Source organism: Myotis nattereri (genome assembly GCF_964212035.1).
Source record: "Myotis nattereri genome assembly, chromosome: 10".
In the NCBI taxonomy this organism is placed as follows: Eukaryota; Metazoa; Chordata; class Mammalia; order Chiroptera; family Vespertilionidae; genus Myotis; species Myotis nattereri.
Window position 1 is genome coordinate 2578350 of NC_138085.1, and position 20829 is coordinate 2599178.

A 20829-nucleotide genomic window follows, 5' to 3' on the forward strand; every position below is an offset into this window, starting at 1 on the left:
CTACGCCCCTCCCTGGAGGGCATTTGATCCACATTCCCATGTGCTTTCTTGTTGTAGAGGCAGCCGGAGCCTGCCTGGCGCTGAGCCGGCATGGCACTGAGGAAGGGCAGGGCTTTGCAGAGGCTGGGCATGCGAACATGTGACACAGGCCTGGACAGAGACCTGGCATTCAGCAAAGAAGCAGCCAGTGGATGAATCTACCGGGTATGCAGGAGAGAAAGCAGCTACAGAGCCTCTTATTTTATTTTAATTAAAGAAAAAACCCTCTGAAATATAAAAACTAATTTAACCTATGGGCTCCATCTGTGTATGTTATATCTGACATTTGATAGAGTGACAAGTGAAGAGAGAAAACAAATAGAAATTTAAACACGGGACATGAATGATCACTTAGTCCCACACACCTATCCTTCACAACCTTCTATAGGAGAACTTAGACCAGGAGAAGCTAAGTTGCACTAAGACCCAAGAGCAACGTGCGTCTGGGCGTGGCCGTGCCTTTATTATCTTGGTTATGGTGATGGTTTCAAAGTGCATACATGTGTCAAACTTACCAAATCACACACTTTGTGTGCAGTTTATTGCATGTCAAGGATGCCCCAATAAAGCTTTCTTTTAAGAAAGAATAAAGGCAGTCTGAAAAACAATGGCGGCCGAATCGGCAGGCCTGCGTGCACCTCCTCCCGGGGCCAGGCTGGACCTGCAGCTGCAGCTGAAGTGGGGACCTTCGCCGGGAGCTACCGACCGGGGTCCAGCCGAGGAGGCGCGTCCGGAAGGACAGAAAGCCCTGCGGACGGACGGCAGGGAGGGCGAGTCCGGGAGGAGCGGACCCGGCTCCGGGGGCGCGGGCCGGGAGGGAGCGGGGAGAGGGAGCCCCCGCTGGTGGGGGGCTGCTCCCTCAGAAGGCGCGGCCAGAGCCCGGCTCAGCTCCCAGCCCCAGCGCCAGAGCTGGCCGTGGCCCCGAGCACCGGCCCGCAGGGGTGGACCGGCTCGGAGACAAAGCGTAACCCAGGGCGCAGTTTTCACCGGAGGCTTGGCGCAGGCGGGAGGCGCGGCCAGGAGGTGCCAAGGGCGCTGGGCTGGGCGCGCCGCGGGGATGCGGTCCTGGCCCCAAACCCAAACGCCGTTTCCGGCGAGGAGCTGGCCGCCCGGCAGCCCCGGGGCAGGGGCCCGCCCGGTGACCGCCGCCCCGGGAGCCGCCCCGCATCTGCACGGGGAGCGGGGAGCGTTCCCGAGGAAACAACGCGGAGGCGCGCGCCGGCCTGAGCGGCTGCAGGAGCCTCGGCGCGGACGGGGGAGGCGCGCCGCACTCCACCCGGGGCCAGACCGTGACCTCCCCCGGGGAGAGCCCACGGGCCCTCCGGGCTCCCAGCCCGCGGGCCTCCACGCGGGCCCTCCGCCCAGCCCAGGGCAGAGAGGTAGCCGGGCCCTGGGGGAGGAGCAGCTCGGGGCAGGGAACGCGCGCCCACAGTCCGCACCCCCGGGGCCGTCCGTCACACACAGGCCTTCCAGGTTAAGGCTGACCGCTGGTTAGCGGGCAGAGGGGTCACAGGCGGCCCAGGAACCGGAGGGGCTGTGCCCACAGCCCGCCTGCTGCTGACAGCCTGCTTCCGAGGCAGGTCGGCCCTCCCGCTTGGACGCAGACACGGAGGGCGTGTGTGTGTGTGTGTGTGTGTGTGTGTGTGTGTGTGTGTGTTGGGGGGGGGGGGTCCCTCGGAGCTTCGGGCAGGCGCGAAGCCAAGGGGCATGCCGTGCCGCACCCAAGCACCTCACAGGGACCCGGACCCGCGGGCAGAGCAGAAGAGTGGGTGGGAAGCGAGCTCCCTGGGGGCACCAACCTCACTGAAATGAAGCCAATTCACTTTTCCCCCTCTCCCTTTTTCCCCCTTTTCTCTTTCTTCCTCCCTTTTTCCTTCTATTTATTTTTTTCTCGTTCCTTTCTTTCCCTTTTAAAATTTATCTTCTTTATCTATCTGCTGTATTGATTTGTTATTATTCTAGTCCAGTGATGGCGAACCTGTGACACGTGTGTCAGAGGTGACACACGAACTCATTTTGGGTGACACGCATCGACAGAGACAAAAAGTTGCATAATTCAAATATTTGTCTCAACGGGCAGAGTTGGGCATCACTCGAGTAATATTATTACTCACGTTACTCATGATCAATAATGCAATTCTAAAACGGATGCAAACATGTACATTGGGGTTGCGTAGCAAAGATACATAGTGAAAACATCCAAGATACATTGTTCCAATATTGACTTTAATATAAAAAGGTTAAGAATTGCACTATAAAGAGATTAATGCCCAATTCTGGAAACAGCCTCGTTATTGTCAACATGTGCCTCGCGTAAGCTTCCCGTGGGTTCGGGTGCATTCGGCAAACAGACACACTTGATCGCCATGCTCGTTAGGAGACAGGAGTGGGAGGGTTAGAAGAAAAAGATATACAGTGCAACAATGTCGATGAGACATTCTGTGTTTCGGATAATTGATTACAGCACCATATATTTGTTGGTTATACATACTATCTTTGAATTGTTTTGCACCAGGAGTCAGTGCAACAACACTGCAAAAAGTTAATAGGTAAGAAACCTATCAACATTTTATAAAAAACGCCGTGATTTATATTTATTTATTTTTGCAGCCTTGTGATGGAGAATCAAAAAAAATAAAAAAGCAAGATTGAATGATAAAGGAAGTGGAAGTAGCAGTCGCCGACCCTTTCAAGACATATGGACGGAGATGTACGGGATTGTCGACAGAAACAACAGGTCATTGTGCATACTGTGTAATGAAACGGTAGTAAGCAGAACGTGGAATGTAAAGAGACATTTTGAAACTAATCATTGTCTGCTCTTGAAAAAAAGTATCGATGAAAGGAAGGAATACATTTCTAGGCAGCTACACCTCTATAAAAGTCAATCAAATTCCATCATTAAATTTGTAAGATACTCTGAAAATTTAACATCAGCAAGTTACTGTATTGCTCACTCCATAGCTCAGCATGGAAAAGCCCTCAGTGACAGAGAATTTATTAAGGAAACATTTCTAAGATGTGCACCAGCTCTATTTCACGATATGAAAAATAAAGATGATATCATTAAAAGAATTTCTGAGTTACCACTCAGTAGAAATACTATCGAAGACAGAATAACAGATCTTAACAAAAACGTACAACATCAATTAAAAAAAGACTTAATGCCAAAACCGGTTTGGCTCAGTGGATAGAGCGTCGGCCTGTGGACTGAAGGGTCCCAGGTTTGATTCCGGTCAAGGGCATGTACCTGGGTTGCGGGCACATCCCCAGTAGGAGATGTGCAGGAGGCAGCTGATCGATGCTTCTCTCTCATCGATGTTTCTAACTCTCTATCTCTCTCCCTTCCTCTCTGTAAAAAATCAATAAAATATATTTAAAAAAAAAAGACTTAAATGGTTGTAAATATTTTTTGATTTCTCTTGATGAAACTACTGATGTCACATCAAATGCTCAGTTGGCCATTATTGCTAGATATTCTGATGGTCTCACAATGAGAGAAGAGTTGATAAAGTTAGAATCAGTGCCAATAAGTACATCAGGAAATGAAATATATACGGTTGTTATAAAAACATTCAGTGACCTAAACATTGATATCTCTAAAATTGTGTCAGTCACGACAGATGGGGCACCAAATATGGTGGGGGAAAATATGGGATTCCTGAAATTGTTTATGGAAGCTATTAGACATCCACTTGTACCTTTTCATTGCATTATCCATCAGGAGGTGTTGTGTGCCAAATCGGGATTCTCAGAATTGAATGATTTAATGTCAGTTGTAACAAAAATTGTGAATTTTATAGCTTCTCGACCCCTTCACAAGCGAGAATTTTCTGCACTTTTACAGGAAGTTGATTCAACCTACAGTGGACTACTGATGTCCAATAATGTGAGATGGCTGAGTCGAGGTCAAGTACTTGAGCGATTTGTGGAATGCTTTGAAGAAATTACGGTATTTATTGAGAATAAGGATCTGGCAAACTTTCCTCCGATCAATGATCATAAGTGGGTCAGCAATTTGATGTTTTTTACAGATCTCTCTGTTCATATGCATGAACTGAACTTAAAATTGCAAGGTTTTGGCAAAAGTATTGAGGTATGTTTGGATACATCAAATCTTTTGAAAGTAAAGTTAAAATTTTCAAGCGAGATATTGAAACTAAAACTTATAAGTATTTTCCTCGGATAAAAAAGTATTTCGAGAAGGCCACTACAACGAGTGTAATGGAGTCCGTACTTAGGTGCCAGAATATAGTAAACTCGCTATTTGAACAGTTCAGAGAAAGATTCGACCAATTTAGAAGCCAAAACAGACCATTAAGATAATTAAGTCTCCAGGTGTAGTTGTTTACAGTACTTTGGAATTAAAGCATTTCCAATGGATGCAAATTGACGATTTAGAGATGCAACTTGCAGATTTTCAAGGTAGCATTTGGACTCATGTGTTTGTCGACTTAAGGTCGAAACTTGAAAATCTGGAACGAAATTGTTTGAATAATGAAGAAGAGTGCAACTATGAACAAGAAACTTTGAGTGCTTGGAACTTCTAGCGACATAAAAAATCTAGCGATGGTTTTGCTAACAATTTTTTCATTAACATATTTTTGTGAGACTTTGTTCTCAGCATTAAATAATATTAAAATGAACACAAGAAACCGGCTAACAGATGAAGTTAGTGGCGCTTGCTTGGCCTTGAAGTGCGCCAAGTATGAACCTGCAATCGAAGGATTAGCAGACAAACTTCAGCACCAAGAGAGTCACTAATTTCTAGTTTTCGTACCATTTGATTATCATTGTTTTTATTATTATTTTTTCCTAAATGTACATTGTTTTTCTGTTTTTATTCATTTTATACATATTTTTGGTTGATTTTTCTTTGTTAAATGGTATTTAAATATATAAAATAAATATCAAGAATATAAATCTTTTTTTTTATTATGGTTGCAAATATAAAAAACAATCATGAATATTTCTATATGTGACACGGCACCAGAGTTAACTTAGGGTTTTTCAAAATTTTGACACACCGAGCCCAAAAGGTTCGCCATCACTGTCCTAGTTTCCTGTTTCATTCATATATCTAAGTTTTCTCTTCTTTCCCACTCATTTTTTCTCATTTATTTTTTTCCCTACTCAATTTTCTCTCTCTCTCTTTTCTTTTTCTTCTGCTTTCTCATCTTTTCTTCTTCTTATTTTAGGTATACCTGGTTTCTTCTCTATGTTCCCTTTCAATTTTTTTTCTTGTATTTCTATTTCCTTTCTCCAACCTTTATTTTAAACCATTTTTCTCCCCCTATTCCTTTAATTCTTTATTCTTATTTTCTTTATTTCAGCTCTGCATCTATATATTCCCCCCTTTTCTTATTGTTTTTTGTTTGTTTTGTTTTCTCTTCCTATCTTTCTTTCTTTCTTTCCTTTTTAAAATTATTCTTACTCTCTTTCCAAATTCTCTCTTCTGTGGTGGCTGCTGTTCTTGGTGCTGTAGGAGTCGGTGTGCATCTGGTTTCGTTTCTTCTATCTTGTATTCTGTTGTGTTGTGTTTTGTTCCGTTCAGTCAGCATATCCACAGCAGCTCGCACTCTGTGGGTCGGGGATGAGCCACATAGTTGGACAGCCTGAGAGGAGCCTCCATCCATGAACATGACAATAACCTTCAAGACCCAACTACAACAGGAGAACCCAAATAACTCAATTAAGGGGCTTTTCGAGGACACCCAGCTCAGGAGATCTAAGAGACTACAGCACTGGGTCCCACAAAACACCCACTAATAAGACCATGCCACAGAATCTGGGAGGCATCAAAGTTTGATCTAATGCATGGAAACAAAAACAAAGGGACAGCAAAAATGGAAAGAAAAAGAACCAACCCCTAATGAAAGAAAATTAACTAAATGAAATGGAGATAAACAATTTGCCAGATAAAGAATTCAGAATAATGGTAATAAGGATGCTCAAATTCAGTGAGAACTACAAGCAACTTAATGAGAATTATACGAGTCTTAAGGAGAGTTACAACAACATGAAAAGAGAGCTTGAAACAATAAATTAGAATCTTTAGCTGAAATAAAGAACACCCTGGAAGGATTTAATAGTAGACTAGAAGAAGCTGAGGACCAAATCAGTGAATTAGAAGACAAGGAAGAAAAAAACACCCATTCAGAGCAGCAAACAGGAAAAAAAAATTAAAAAGCAGAAGAAACGTGTAAGGAAACTTTGTAACAAGAAATAATGGCAGAAAATTTCCCTAACATGGTGAAGGAAAAAGTCACTCAAGTTCAGGAAACACAGAGAGTCCCAATCACGATGAACTCCAAAAGGTCCACACTTGGCACATATTAATTAAAATGGAAAACATTAAAGACAAAAAAGAATCTTAAAGGCTGCAAGAAAGAGACAAAAAGTTACCTACAAGAGAGCTCCCATTAGATGGTTAGCTGACTTCTTAATAGAAACACTTCAGGCCAGAAGGGAATGGCATGAAGTATACAAAGTAATGAAAACCAAGGGACTGAACCCAAAACTACTCCATCCAGCAGAGCTTCCATTTAAAATCAAAGGAGAAATAAAGAGCTTCACAGACCAAAAAAAAAAAAAAAAAAAAAAAGTCTAAAAGAATTTATCACCACCAAATCAGCACTGCAAGAAATGCTAAAGGGACTAGTGTAAGAAGAAGAAATAGAAAGAGAAGAACACAGGCATAAAGAATAAGAATGGCAATAAATAAGTACCTATCTATACTAATAATAGAGAAATATGCAAATTGTCCAGGATGCCGTCACAGTAACAGTAACGACCAAATAGCAGGCTGCGTGGGGTGACCAGGCCGGCAGGGCGGGGGGCAGTTGGGGGCGACCAGGCCGGTGGGGGGGCAGTAAGGGGTGACCAGGCCAGTTGGGGGGGGCAGTTGGGAGCAACCAGGCTGGCAGAGGGGGGCAATAAGGGGTGACCAGGACAGTGGGCGGGGGGGGGGCAGTTAGGGGCAACCAGGCTGGCAAGGGAGGCAGTAAGGGTCAACCAGGCCAGTGGGGGGGGCAGTTGGGGGCAACCAGGCTAGCAGGGAGGGGCAGTTGAGGGTGACCAGGCTGCAGGGGGGGAGGGCAATTAGGGGCAATCAGGCAAGCAGAGGGGGGCAGTTAGGAGCCAGCGGTCCCGGATTGTGAGAGGGATGTCTGACTGCCAGTTTAGGCCTGATCCCGAGGAGTCCCGAATTGGAGGGGGTGCAGGCTAAACTGAGGGGACCCCCGCCCCCGTGCATGAATTTCGTGCACTGGGCTTCTAGTCAATAATAATGTTAAATATAAATGGCTTAAATGCTCCAATCAAAAGACATAGGATAGCTGAATGGATAAGAAACATGACCCATGTATATGCGTCTACAGGAGACACACCTCAGAATAAAGGATTCACACAGAATGAAAGTGAAGGGATGGAAAAAAGTTTTCCAGGCAAATGGAAATGAAAAGGAAAAAAAGCTGGGGTAGCAATACTCATATCTGACAAAATGGACTTCAAAATGAAGGTTATAAGAGATAATGAAGGCCACTTCATAATACTAAAGAGGCTGATACAACAAGAGGATATAACTCTGGTAAATGTATATGCACCAAATACTAGAAAGTACTAGAAGATCACTCACCCTTTGAGACAGCACGGATGGACCTAGAGAGTATTATGCTAAGGGAAGTAAGCCAATCAGAGAGAGACAAGTATCACATGATCTCACTCATATGTGGAATCTAATTAACAAAATAAACTGATGAGAAAAATTGATCTGGAGACACAGAACATGGAATAGACTGTCAAATCTCAGAGGGAAGAAGGGGTGGGGTGGGATGAGATCAATGAACTTTTATGCATAACCCATGGACACAGACATTAATGTGGTGAAGGCCTGGGGTGGGGGCGGGCTAGAAGAGTCAATGGGGAAAAAAAGGGTACATCTGTATAACTTTAAACAATAAAGGTAAATTTAAAAAAAATTTTGGTGTAAAAATGGTATTCTGGGTAATTTTAAAGTCTTTATATTTTTGATATACATAATATTTATGTATAGGTGAAATTGTATGATTTGGGGATTTATTTCTAAATAAACCTTCATGTGCTGGCCTTTAAAATGGAATAAATATGCTGGTATTTGAAAGTGAAAAGGACACTACCAAAATATAAAGCAAAAGTTATAAGAAGCTCTTGCTACTCGGTTCTAAATTTTCTGCTTAAGTTTAGGATGATGGTTTTCTCAAAGGAAACTGAAGTTTGAGTTATTCCAGTTTTGCATCACATCCTGCTTTCGGCTTCCCTAAAACAAAAGCAGAAACAAAAACCACTGCACACAGGCCCCTCTGGCTCTGCAAAATGAAGCCATTCTTTCCTTTTGGCTAGATTTTATGTTTGTGTCGCCTTTGTCAATATGTTTATCATCTTCCGCCTAAACATTTCCTGTCCAGAAACACTACATCAACGGTTATATTTAGCTTTTCACATAAAATCCCCAGGCTGCAGCCAGGAAGCAGAGCCCGGGAACGTGGAAGCTGGGGTCACAGGACCCAGGGTTTCCTGGATGACAACAGCCCCGCCAATGCTCCGGCCAGAGCTCCGACTCCCCCACGTGCCCTGCACACTGGTCCATGTCAGAGCATGTGCAGTGATGAGCAAAGAGGGGTTAATTTTGTGGGAGAGTTTTTGCCTCCCGTTGCTAGGGGAGCTGGATTTAAAAAACGTTTTTATTACATGTATTGGGGTGACATTGGTACATACAGTTATATGGGCTTCCGGTGTATAATTCAATAATACGTTACCCAGCCCACCAACCCCTCTGCCCTCCTGGAACATCAGTCTGTTCTCTGTATCCATGACTCTGTTTCTTTGTTAGCTTATCTTGTTCATTGGATTCCACAGGTAAGTGAGATCACAGGGCACTCGTCTTCCCCTGATCGGCTATTTCACTGAGCACATCCTCTAGATCCAGCTATGCTATCACAAATGGCGAGATTGCATTCTTTTTTATTTATTTTAATTTTTGTTCATCCTCCCCAATGCTATTTTTTCCATTGATGTTTAGAGAGAGTGGAAGGGAGAGAGAGAGACAGAGAGAGAAACATTGATGTGAGAGAGACACATCAGTTGATTACCTCCCACACTTACCCCTGACTGGCGCCAGGGATTGAGTCTGAAACCGAGGTATGAGCCCTTGACCAAAATAAAAGTCAAGACCCTTTAGTCTGCAGGCCAATGTTCTAACTGCTGAGCCAAACCAGTTAGGGCAAGATTTCATTCTTTTTTATGGCCAAGTAGTATTCCACTGTATGTATATGCCACTACTTTTTTATCCACTCATCTGTTGATGGCATTTGGTTTGCTTAGCATAATAATCTCCGGGTCCATCCATGCTGTCACAAAAGGTAGCAGTTCCTTCTTCTTTTTTTTTTTTTTTATAGCTGAGTAGTAATTCATTGTGTAAATGTCGCACAACTTTCTTCTTTTTTAATTGGCTACATTGGAGTAAGTTAATGAAATTATATAGGTGTCAGGTGTACAATTCTGTAATACATCATTTGTATATTGTATTGTGCATTCACCACCCCAAGCCAAGTCTCCTTCCATCATCATTTATTCCCCTGTCCCTTCTATTTTATTTTTTATATTACATTTATTTTTTGTTGTTGACTGTATTACAGATGTTTCCAATTTTTGCCCTTTTGCCCCCCTCCACCCAGCTCTTGCCCCACCTCAGGCCTTCACTGAACTATGGTCTGTACCCATAGGATATATATGTATGAATATAAGTTCTTTGGTTGATCTCTTACTGTACCCCTAACTTCCCTTCCCTCTGAGATATGTCAGAATGTTCCATGTATCCATGTCACTGGCCCTATTTTGTTCATTAGATTCCACATGTAAGTGAGATCCTGTGATATTTGTATTTCTCTGATTGGCTTATTTTGCTTTGTATAATAATCTCCAGGTCCATCTATGCCAGTGGTTCTCAACCTTGGCTGCACATTAGAATCACCTGGGAATCTTTTTAAAATCCTGATTTCTGGGCCTCATCCTCTGGAAATTCTGTTTCTTTGTTACTCATGTTGTGGCCCCACCTCATAACAAAGAAACAGAATTTCCGGAGGATGAGGCCCAGAAATCAGGATTTTAAAAAGATTCCCAGGTGACTCTAATGTGCAGCCAAGGTTGAGAACCACTGACCTATGCTGTTGCAAAGGGTAAGAGATCCTTTTTTTTACAGCTGCATAGTATTCCATGGTGTAGATGTGCCACAGCTTTTTATCCACTTATCTGCTGGGCTGTACCCAGATCTTACCTATTGTAAATAGTGCTGCTATGAACATAGGGGTGCATATATTCTTTCTGATTGGTGTTTTAGGGTTCTTAGAATATGTTTCCAGAAGTGGAATTGCTGGGTCAAATGGCAGTTCCATTTTTAATTTTTTGAGGTAACTCCATGCTGTTCTCCACAGTGGCTGCACCACCAACAGTGTACTACGGCTCCCTTTCTGCACACCCTCACCAGCACTTGTTTTTCTTGGTAGACATTCTGGCAGGTGTGAGGTGATACCTCATTATAGTTTTAATTTGCATCTTTCTGATGATTAGTGACATTGAACATTTTTTCATATTTTTTTTTTTTGCCATCTGTATGTCCTCTTTGGATTGTTTGTCTTTATTTTGTTGAGTTATATGAGTTCTTTATATATTTTGGAAATTAAGGACTTATCGGATGTATCATTGGCAAATATGTTATTCCATACAGTGGGTTCCCTTTTCATTTTGATGGTGGTTTATTTTACTGTGCAGAAGATGTTTCTTTTGATTTAGTCCCATTTGTTTATTTCTCCTTTGTTTCTCTTGCCTTAGGAGATAGATGTATTAGTGACTAGGGATGTATCTGTGATTTTACTGCCTATGTTTTCTTCTAGAATATTTACAATGTTCAGAGCAACATTATTTACAATAGCTAAGATCTGGGTACAGTCCAAGTGCCCATCAGTAGATGAGTGGATTAAAAAACTGTGGTACATTTACTCAATGGAATACTATGTAGCTGTAAAAAACAATCTCTTACCCTTTGCAGCAGCGCAGGTGGACCTGGAGATTATTATACTAATAATATTATCCATTTTGAGTTTATTCTTGTGTATGGTATAGTTAGTGGTCTAGTTTCATGTTTTTGGCCCATGCCTGTCCATTTTTCCCATTACCATTTACTGAAAAGACTGTCTTTACTGCATTGTGTACTCTCACCCCCTTTCTCAAATATTATTTTCCCATAATGGCGTGGGTTAATTTCCAGGGTCTCCATTCTGGTGTTTTGTTTTTTTGTGTTGTTTTATTTGTTTGTTTGCTTTTTAGTGCCATTACCAGGCTGTTTTTATTATAATTGCTTTATAGTACAGTTTGATATCTGGTATTGTGATTCCCTGATCAGAGAAAGCCCCTATGACAAGCATGTCAAACTCACGGCCCACAGTCCGCATGCGGCCCACAACAAATATTTTTGCAGCCCAGCCAATATAACAGATTTAAGAAATGTTTAATGAAAATTTTGTAACTTAATTTTTACAATATCCTGTTATACATAATTATTAGTAATGAACTATAACATTCACTAATGACTGATTACTATAATGGTGTTGCATTCATTTCCCTTACATGCCTTACGCGCAGGCGCACCATTTCTCTCCACTAATACTACCAGCGAATATTTTAGCAGCCGATGGCCACATCATTAGTCTTGTACAGACTGGTGTGCGCAACAGGAAATATTTCGCTTTTGGAGAACAAGAAAAATACGTTTGTTTGCATTATGCTTATTAATTCAGTGTCCGGTAAGTTAATGTTCAAGAACAAATATTAATTTTTATTAAAATGTTCTATTATTTTATGTTAACGATGACTCATTTATTTCAGCTCTTTGTATTCAGCATGTCTCTATGGAAATAATCCTAAGTTTCTATGAAAATTGAAGCTTTGGTTTTTTGTGGCCACATAAACTTCCACCGTGTTTATTTGGCCAGTGTGAGCCTTTGAGTGTGACATGCTTGCCCTGTGGGGAAAGCATGGTTTGCAAGCAAGTCCTCATAAAAGTGTGCCTCGCACTGGTCGGGGGAGAGATGAAAGAAGAGAAATTGTCCCTCAGCTCTTAGAGCTTATGAGTAGATTATGTCCTCCCATAGACCAATGTTGGTTGTCCATAAATTAAGTAACTGTGGAGAGGTGAGTAAGGGGTGGGGTAACAGGCCAGGAGTGAGACTAAAGAGGATACCACCCAATAGGTAATGGGAAGAGTAGGTATTCGTTTCCTTTCTAATAGTGAATGTGTATTAGGGGTGAGGAGTGGGTGGGACGTGAATAAAAAAAGAAAACTAGAGTCAAACTGCTTATCCTAGGGGTCACAAGCTTAATGAAGGGGCAAGACCAAGAAATAGCTGATGTCAGAGGTGTTAGTTGTTGTTTCAAATAAATGACTAAGTGATGGCCTTTTACTAGTAAGTTGTACTAGTAGCTTTGCTGAATCTATTCCTAAAAAGATCCTGAGTGGTGACATTGAAGCTTAGTGGAATTCATTTGTAACATGAGGCCAGATGAAAAAAAGGAAACCCAATTTCTAGTTCAGGCCCTCTGAGCAAAATTGGGTTAAGTGACCTGAGATGGCTTTTGCACTAAGCTGATACACACAGGAAATTACCTAGCTTTGAGCAGCTTTTAAAGTTCATGCAAATGTTCATGGTCTCATTCCAACAGAGGGTGCCAAGTCATGGAAAGAAGAACAGAAGTGCTGTGTGCTGTAACCCTCATGGTTATGTCTAGAATTATATAGGGCTACATGTGTAAATTTCAATGTTTATTGATTATTGTGGTCAGAAAATATCTGGAATAACTCTATGCAAGCAGTGACCATGTCTACTTTTGGTAACAATTATATTCCTGATACCTAGCAGAGTGTCTGGTACACAATAGACACTATATAAATATTTGTTTAAAAAAAAGGAAAAAAAGAAACAGGAAGGAAGGAAGAAAGAAAGAAAGAGAGAAAGAAAGAGAGAAAGAAAGAAAGGATGTCAAACTAGTAGTTGTAGAATACGTATTGTTGGTTGGGGAGCTAAAAACTGGACTTATCAAGGGATTTTCTTAGAAGGAAGAAGCTAAAGAATATTAGTTACCAGAGGTTAGCAAGATATAGAGCAAAAGCTAAGTAAGTTAGCCTAGGCTTGGAGAAACACGCAGATTACTGATGTTGGAAGTAGATAAAAAAACAGGTTTCTAGGCCTGGGAATGTAAGACCCTTTCCCCATCTCACCCTGCTCAGCAGGGGGCATTGAGGTTCAGCAGTTTATAGCCTAAACAACAAGCCTCATGGATGGAAAACATTCAGAAACACAAATGAACTTCAGCTTCTGGCCATGATGAAGTAGCAAGGCCTGGGTTTATCCTCGAACTTGAAACAATTAAACCACTGAAGAAAACGTATTTTTTCAAGACCTTGGAATAAGGCAGTGAAGGACCTTGATCCCTTAGAGGGGGAAACAAACAAAATTTGCTGAATTTATTTCCTGCAGAGTCCAGGCGCAGCACAGGGGAGGGAGCCAGGTGGGACCCCACAATCTCCCCATGTTGAAAGATGGAACTGATAGTCCAAGGAAGCCCAAGTTCCTCTCCAAGGCCAAGGCGGCTTCCATGGTGTCCTGAGTTTTACCCACTCACCTTGGGGAGGCTTCAGCACGTCCTGGAGGGAATGCGGCCACCGGCTGCTTTTGCATCGTTAAGAGACACTCATTCTTCTTTTCCTCCACCTCGGGGAGAAGTGGCTTCTGCCCTCCAGAGCCATGTCCTCGGGTGGAAACAGAAGCCCAGGGAGAGGTGGGTGTGGAGGCCCAGAGGCAGGTGGCCAGGTGGTGACTGCAGCCTCCACCTGGTGGGATAATGCTGACGCATTTGGGAGCTCATGGTTGTTCAGCAATAAGGAGTTAAGGTAGAAAAAACCCCCCAAACGGTGTGTTGGCTGGCCTCAGAGGTGTTTCTGACTGGATGAGATGCTGGGTCTGTTCTGTCCAAACACTGTTAAAGCAGGGGACAGACCTGGAGCCACTGAGGGCACTATGTGTAATACTTTCAACTGCTGCATAGTAACCTCTATTTTGTAAAAACTGCTGTTTGAATTTCCCACTAAGTATAAATAGTCCTTTGCTCTGTGAATTAACCCTGCTATTCTAGCTTCTGTAAACAAGCTTGCTTGATCTGGCCTTGAAAACCACCCTGCTGCCTTCCCTAGCTACTCCCATGCCAGGTATCTGTTATTTATCTGAAATGTATTGTGCTCAAATCTACTAAGTTGTGCTGTGCTCAGGGTTACAAGCTGCCTGCAAAATGTTTACATAGGGCTCTTTGTAAAGCCTGCAAAATGTCCGGAAAAACCCATATTTGGGGGACAAAAAGACCAATAGGGTATAAAGGAAAAGCTTCCTTCATATTACTTTGCTCAGTCTCAGGAGGTTACTCCTCTGAGACCACTAGTGTAATAGAAGACTCCAAATTAATTTGGCTTATTAAGGGGTCTTTTGTTAAGCTCACTGATTTACAATATAACATAACAATAAAGATATATTTAAAAAAATAAAAATAAAAGCAATTTCACAGAGTAAAAAATAAATAATGAAATGACAAGAAAGATGGACATTTTCATGTTGGATAAAGAGTAAAAATTTTTTAAAAACTCAAATGATATTCTGCACCCCGAGGCAGCCACTCTGTAGCCCTTAACCCACCACATCCCGATGGCTCCTGGGCACGTGCATCCTTTCCTTATTTTCCTCTCTATCTGTAGCAGCTCCTTTGCCAGTCAGTGAACCTCTGGTCCTGAGACTTTTTGTGCCACAATATTTTGCTTTAAATCTCTTCTTCTGCAGTGACTCCTCAGTACGGACCCACTAAACTCAGGCTTCATTTCAGGTAAGTGTGTTTTTGCCCAACCTGTGTCGTCCATTGACCTTTGACCAATGTGGCCAGCCCTCCTTTCTTCTGTGCCTTTGCTTTCAGCCATATAAGCCATGACAGTGAAGTCCAAATACAGCACTGTGATGTGGGACTGAGACCTGTTTCAGCCTGTCTGTCAATCTTCCTTCAGCTCCAGTTGCTGCTACTGCTCCAGGTAAGGCCATATCGGATGGCCCTGCGATACTGCCTAAAGGCTACTGCCTGTAGCAAGAGCTAAGGAAGATTACCACAGTACCAGCATTAAGTTTCCTCGTTACTCACCTTGCCATGACCTTGTGCTGCACTTATCATAACTTCCTGAAATGCAATTCACAATGAATGCCCCAGATTTAATAGATGCCCCTAAATAATTGGAGACTCTTGCCCATTGGATTTCCTGATGCTGGGTTTATAACCACACTCTCCCTAGCTGTCAAATAATATTTATTTGCTTGTGGTAGACAATCCCTAACATAAACAATACCACCCCCCGCCCCCCTGCTGGTGCCACCAGTAGTAGCAGCAGCAGCAAAGGACAGTGCGTGACTTGCCTAGGCTGCCCCACGTCTATCATCTGTCACTCTACCCTTTGAATGTCGTGTTCTGCCTGATGGTCTGAACCTCCTCCCAGTGCCTAACCCACTTTAATCATGTGACTCTAATCCCACCCAGTCTTTCTCATACTGCCGCTAAACCACAAAATGATGGTGCTTAGGCTGAGGTGGCCCAAACACTTTGGATTGTTTTGTCATGTGTCTGAGAATAATTGCCTTGGAGAAAACAGGAAACAACCATGCACCAACCTGTACTTCATACAGCATTTTTGTCCCCCAAAGCCATCAGAAGCCATGTCACCAACACTGGCAGGTGCTCTAGGAGAATGGCCTGGGCTGGGTCATGTTTGGCTCTTCTTGATGTCTATTCATATACTTCATTAATAAACAACAATCTGTCTTAATGTCAAGCTAAAGCCAAGACTACACACATGTAAAGGTTATGGACATATTCATTTTCCTCAGCTCAATGAGTGGTTACTGTTCATCCTTGTGTTGTTCAAGACAGAGATTTTGTGACCCCAGAAGCCTCCAGGCAGTGGCCTGCTTACTAAAAGTTCAATAAGTAGTGTTAACTTTTAGAAGTAAGACTTAGAAGAAAATGCTGTGTTTGGGCTAAAAGCTCTTCCATGGCTATATTCTGTGCTAGCTAGTGTTGGAGATATTCCGGGGTTCTTGTCCCAGCATCAAGAAGGGTTCAGGAATCTGGAGAAGGGGCTCTGCGTAGGTGACATAGGAATCCGGGGACTAATAAAGAGTCCAGAGATGAGATATAATTTTGAAAGGCATTTGGGGGTCAGAAGAGCTTAACTAAAGGAACTAAGATCTAAGGTCTTAAGTCTAAGGCATCGGTTCTCAACTTGTGGGTCGCGACCCCTTTGGCGGTCAAACGACCCTTTCACAGGGGTAGCCTAAGACCATCCTGCATATCAGATATTTACACTACCATTCATAACAGTAGCAACATTATAGTTATGAAGTAGCAACGAAAATAATTTTATGGTGGGTCACAACATGAGGAGCTGTATTTAAAGGGCCAGAAGGTTGAGAACCACTGGTAAGGCCTTAGGTTCTCTCCGTCCCCAGGACCCCATGCTTTTTATTAACACACCTTGTCCTGAGGCGAGGCAGAGATATACACTTCAAAGGGTCAGGGTTTGGCACAGAGTCCATTGTCAGAATGGGGGAATTAGCCTACGGCTGTTCAGGTGTTTGGCCAGTAGGAGGCAATAACTGTAGATTAAGATGCCCTTTAACTATCTGGCAGCCACAATCAGTTTCCTATTCAGGTTGGGGAAATGCCTTTAGCCATTCCCAACAGGTGACTAGTGTGTGACTCAGCCCTGTTGAGTCCCCAAGTCTCATCAACCTTTTGATGAAACTCTTGCAATTATGACATGCTGGAATTGGTCCCCGGCAGAGATAGATAAAGGGATGGGACAAGATGGCAAGAGAAGATTTGGGTACTCGGAAACTCTGGATGCTTCCTCCGGACACAGAAATGTTCCTGGTTATGACAAAGTAACCTTTGGGCTTGAAGTTACCATATCACTGGGGGAATGAGGAAGGGCAAAGGCAGAGGGTCAGGGAGAAATAGTTTTTTCCATGAACCTTTTACGTTTCCTTAAATTGTGCATCATGTGGAAGAGGGGCCCACACTCTGCCCGTGAGTGTTGTAAGGCATGAAGATCAACCAAGGTGGTTTGCACCGTTGAGAGATAGAGCAGAGTTCATTTAAATCCATGAGTCAGTCCATATAACGCAAAAGCCAGCTGCAAACTACAGCTACAGCCCACTACAATGGAATGAACCTAACTATCCCCTTGGTGCAGAAAATAGTGCACTTGTGAGCCCTTTCCAGTCACACAAATGCATAAGCTCATCATTATTAATTCTATGGTATTATACATAATTAATGCAGAACTCTTTCTAGAACCACATAGAAAATGTGGTTCTTTATTTTAAAAGGCTCTTCTCCACTCCATCCATCATCACATTAAGTTAAGAAACATATGAAGAAAGGAAAAGGAAAGAATGAATTGAGGTAGCAATGGCAACACCCACTAACCATAGATAACGGGACAACTTGGTGCAAATCTGTTTTTCAGGGAACTTTACCTAATAGATTCTTGTGGTCTGTTTCCTAGGGCCCCTGATATGGGAGTAAGTATGCCCATGATGTATTTATCTGCCCATTTTCAATTTGGAGAGTGAGGAGGACAAGGGCTGGGAAGGGAAAAATTCTCTCACTCCAATGCCACAGGGAGATGAAGCTCAGTTTTGGGAAACTTTTGTATGAGCCCACAATCCTATTTGTCTCTGTATTTTCAAGAGCTGGAGAAAGACAAAAGGGAAGAAAGAGAGAAACAATATACATGACTGTGTAGGCCGAGCATGTCAAACTCAAAGGCTAACACGGGCCAAATAAACAAGGCTTAAGTGTATGTGGGCCGCAAACAAACAAAAGCTTCAATTTTCATAGAAACGTAGGTTTATTTCGATAGAGACATGCCGGATACAAAGGGCTGAAGTAAATGAGTCATCATTAACATAAAATAATAGAACATTTTAATAAAAATTAATATTTTTTTCTTGAACATTATAGACACTGAATAACTGCACAAGTAAGCGTAACACAAATAAACCTATTCTTGTTCTCCGCAAGCAAAATATCTCCTGTTGGGCACATCAAACAAGTCAGTCCAAGACTAATGACGTGGCCATCAGCTGCTGAAATATTCACTGCTGGTATTAGTGGAGAGAAATGGTGCGCCTGCGCATAAAGTGCGTAAGGGAAATAAATGCAACACAATTATAGTAATCAGTCATTAGCAAACGTTGTAGTTCGCTATTAATAATTATGTATAACAGGATATTGTAAAAATTAAGTTATGAAATTTTTATTAAAATGTTTCTTACATACCGTTATATTGGCTGGGCCGTAAAAATATTCGTTGTGGGCTGCAGGGGCCCGCGGGCCGCGAGTCTGACATGCCTGGTGTAAGTGAAGCTGATGCTACCATTAGAAAGCCAGTGTTGAGATGTTTCCTCAGAAACAGAAGGGGCCGCGCGCTGCCTCTCACCCCGGTGTGCAGGGTGGTGGCGCCTTTGTGCTCTGGGTCAAGGTAACTGCCCAGTTTGGGCTCCACTCTGTGCTGTGGCTCTAACATCGCCCGGGAAATTCAAACCACTCAGCCAGCCAGAACAAGGTTCCCTGAAGGAAGCATGCCGGTCCCCCTAAAGCAGCGGTTCTCAACCTGTGGGTCGCGATCCCTTTGGAGGGTCGAATGACCCCTTCACAGGGGTCGCCTAAGACCATCGGAAAACACATATATAATGACATATTGTTTTTGTGATTAATCACTATGCTTTAATTATGTTCTATTTGTAACAATGAAAATACATCCTGCATATCAGATATTTACATTACGATTCATAACAGTAGCAACATTACAGTTATGAAGTGGCAACGAAATAATTTTGTGGTTGGGGGTCACCACAACATGAGGAGCTATATTAGAGGGTCACGGCATCAGGAGGGTGGAGAACCACTGCCCTAAAGGAATTCAGAGGCAGGTGAGCAGTAAGGACTCGGGTCCTAACAAGGAGGGCTGCAGGGAAGGGATCATGTTTGAAGTGGCCTTTGAAGGGCCACTTCTCTAAACCTCAATTTCCTCATCTTTAAAATGAGGAAACTGGGTGGCCCTCAATTTCCTTATTAGCTTGACTCACTGAGAAGGACTTTCCCAGTATGTGATGCCTCACCCGCCCACTAGCAGGAGTCCTGTCCTTAGGAGAGGGTGCCCTCCGCTAGCCCCGCCGTCCCACGCAGTGTGGGCCACCCGAGGGGCTGGACATGCTGAAAGTCTCTCCTGAGTGACCAGTAAGCACACTGAGGGAAGAACTAGTTATATCAAGCTAGTTATACTTTCCAGTCTGACCTGGGCATAAACACTGTCCCCTTTTTTCTGCCTTTAAAAGATAAATTATTTTTTATTGATTTCAGAGAGGGAGAGAGTGGGAGAGAGAGATAGAAACTTCAATGATAAAAGAGAATCATTGATTGGCTGCTTCCTGCATGCCCCCTACTGGCTATCGAGCCTGCAACCCGGGCATGTGCCCTGACCGGGAATCGAACTGTGACCTCCTGGTCCATAGGTCGATGCTCAATCACTGAGCCACACACAGGCTGGGCTTGTTTCTGTGTTTAGTGTTGAAATAGGTTACAACTCACCATCTTTCTATTGATTACTCACTTCCGGGCCTGTACATTTCAAGAGCTGTCACAAAGCCACCAAGTGTAGAAAATAAAGACGTGGGCTCCGGTGCTGGGCCACTGGCTTCAGAGCCCGGTTATCAGCGGGGACTCCTGTTGGCAATAATACCCGATTCACAGCTAATGTGAGTGAAACAATTAGCACGGTGCCAGGCACCTACGCATTCAAATGTTATTGTTAGTCATTTAATAACACCGTTCTGCCAATTGAAAAATGGTCATAAGAAATCCTACCTTCTATCTCCTACTTGGGGGATGCTGTAAAACTTGAATTCATGAGTGTTAAACACACAAGAATCTGTCTTCTATACATTGGCACACCAGCTGCAAGTCTCTTCTGAAGGTTGCTATTTAGGGAAAATGCCCCGGCAATGGTGTTTTACCTTTTCAATAACTGAACTCGCGTGTGTTAGGCTGGCAGATTGACGGGGACTGTGCAACTCTATTCTGTACGACATGAGCTAAGAACAGGCATCAGGATCTGACAGGCAGTGATCAATATCGACTTCTGGTTGTCCTGGAGGGAATAGGTTTTGATAACCCTGGCCTTGGCCACTGAAAAGGTCAACAGATCTTACCTTCCAAAAGCAACCATACAGCTAGGTGAATTGGACAAAAACAACTAGTTAAGTGTCCTGGAAAGTGACCAAAGTCATAGCGAAGTCTAAGAAACATTTATGCATGAGAACCTACTAAGAACAGTGGCATCCCTGCCTGGGTCTGCCTCCATTCCCCCCCCCCCCCCCCTGCTTCCCCAGGACAGGCCATGAGGACCAGCAGCTTTGCAGCCTGGAGCAGTGGCTGACGCCTACAGCCATTTGCATAGTCTGGCAGGGTCAGCGGTGGTGCTATCAGCCTGAGGTTGACTTGTGCCTGAGGCAAGAATTCCCCTAGCTGAGTCTATGTGCATGTGTAGCACAGGCTGGAGACAGCCCAAGCTAGCCACACACTCCTGGCAACCGTGAGGTTATACATAGA

At 43.3% G+C, this 20829-nt stretch overlaps 1 protein-coding gene across 1 annotated transcript in view; it reads left to right on the top strand.

The window, feature by feature from the left end:
- Positions 1-646: 646 nt before the first annotated feature.
- Positions 647-20829, top strand: part of RFX8 (regulatory factor X8) — a gene marked incomplete at its 5' end in the record, with an annotated part of 124033 nt that continues 103850 nt past the window's right edge. The window contains one exon of the mRNA XM_081101506.1: positions 647-809. Coding sequence (XP_080957632.1) covers positions 647-809 — 163 coding nt within the window. The remainder of the gene's footprint in view (positions 810-20829) is intronic.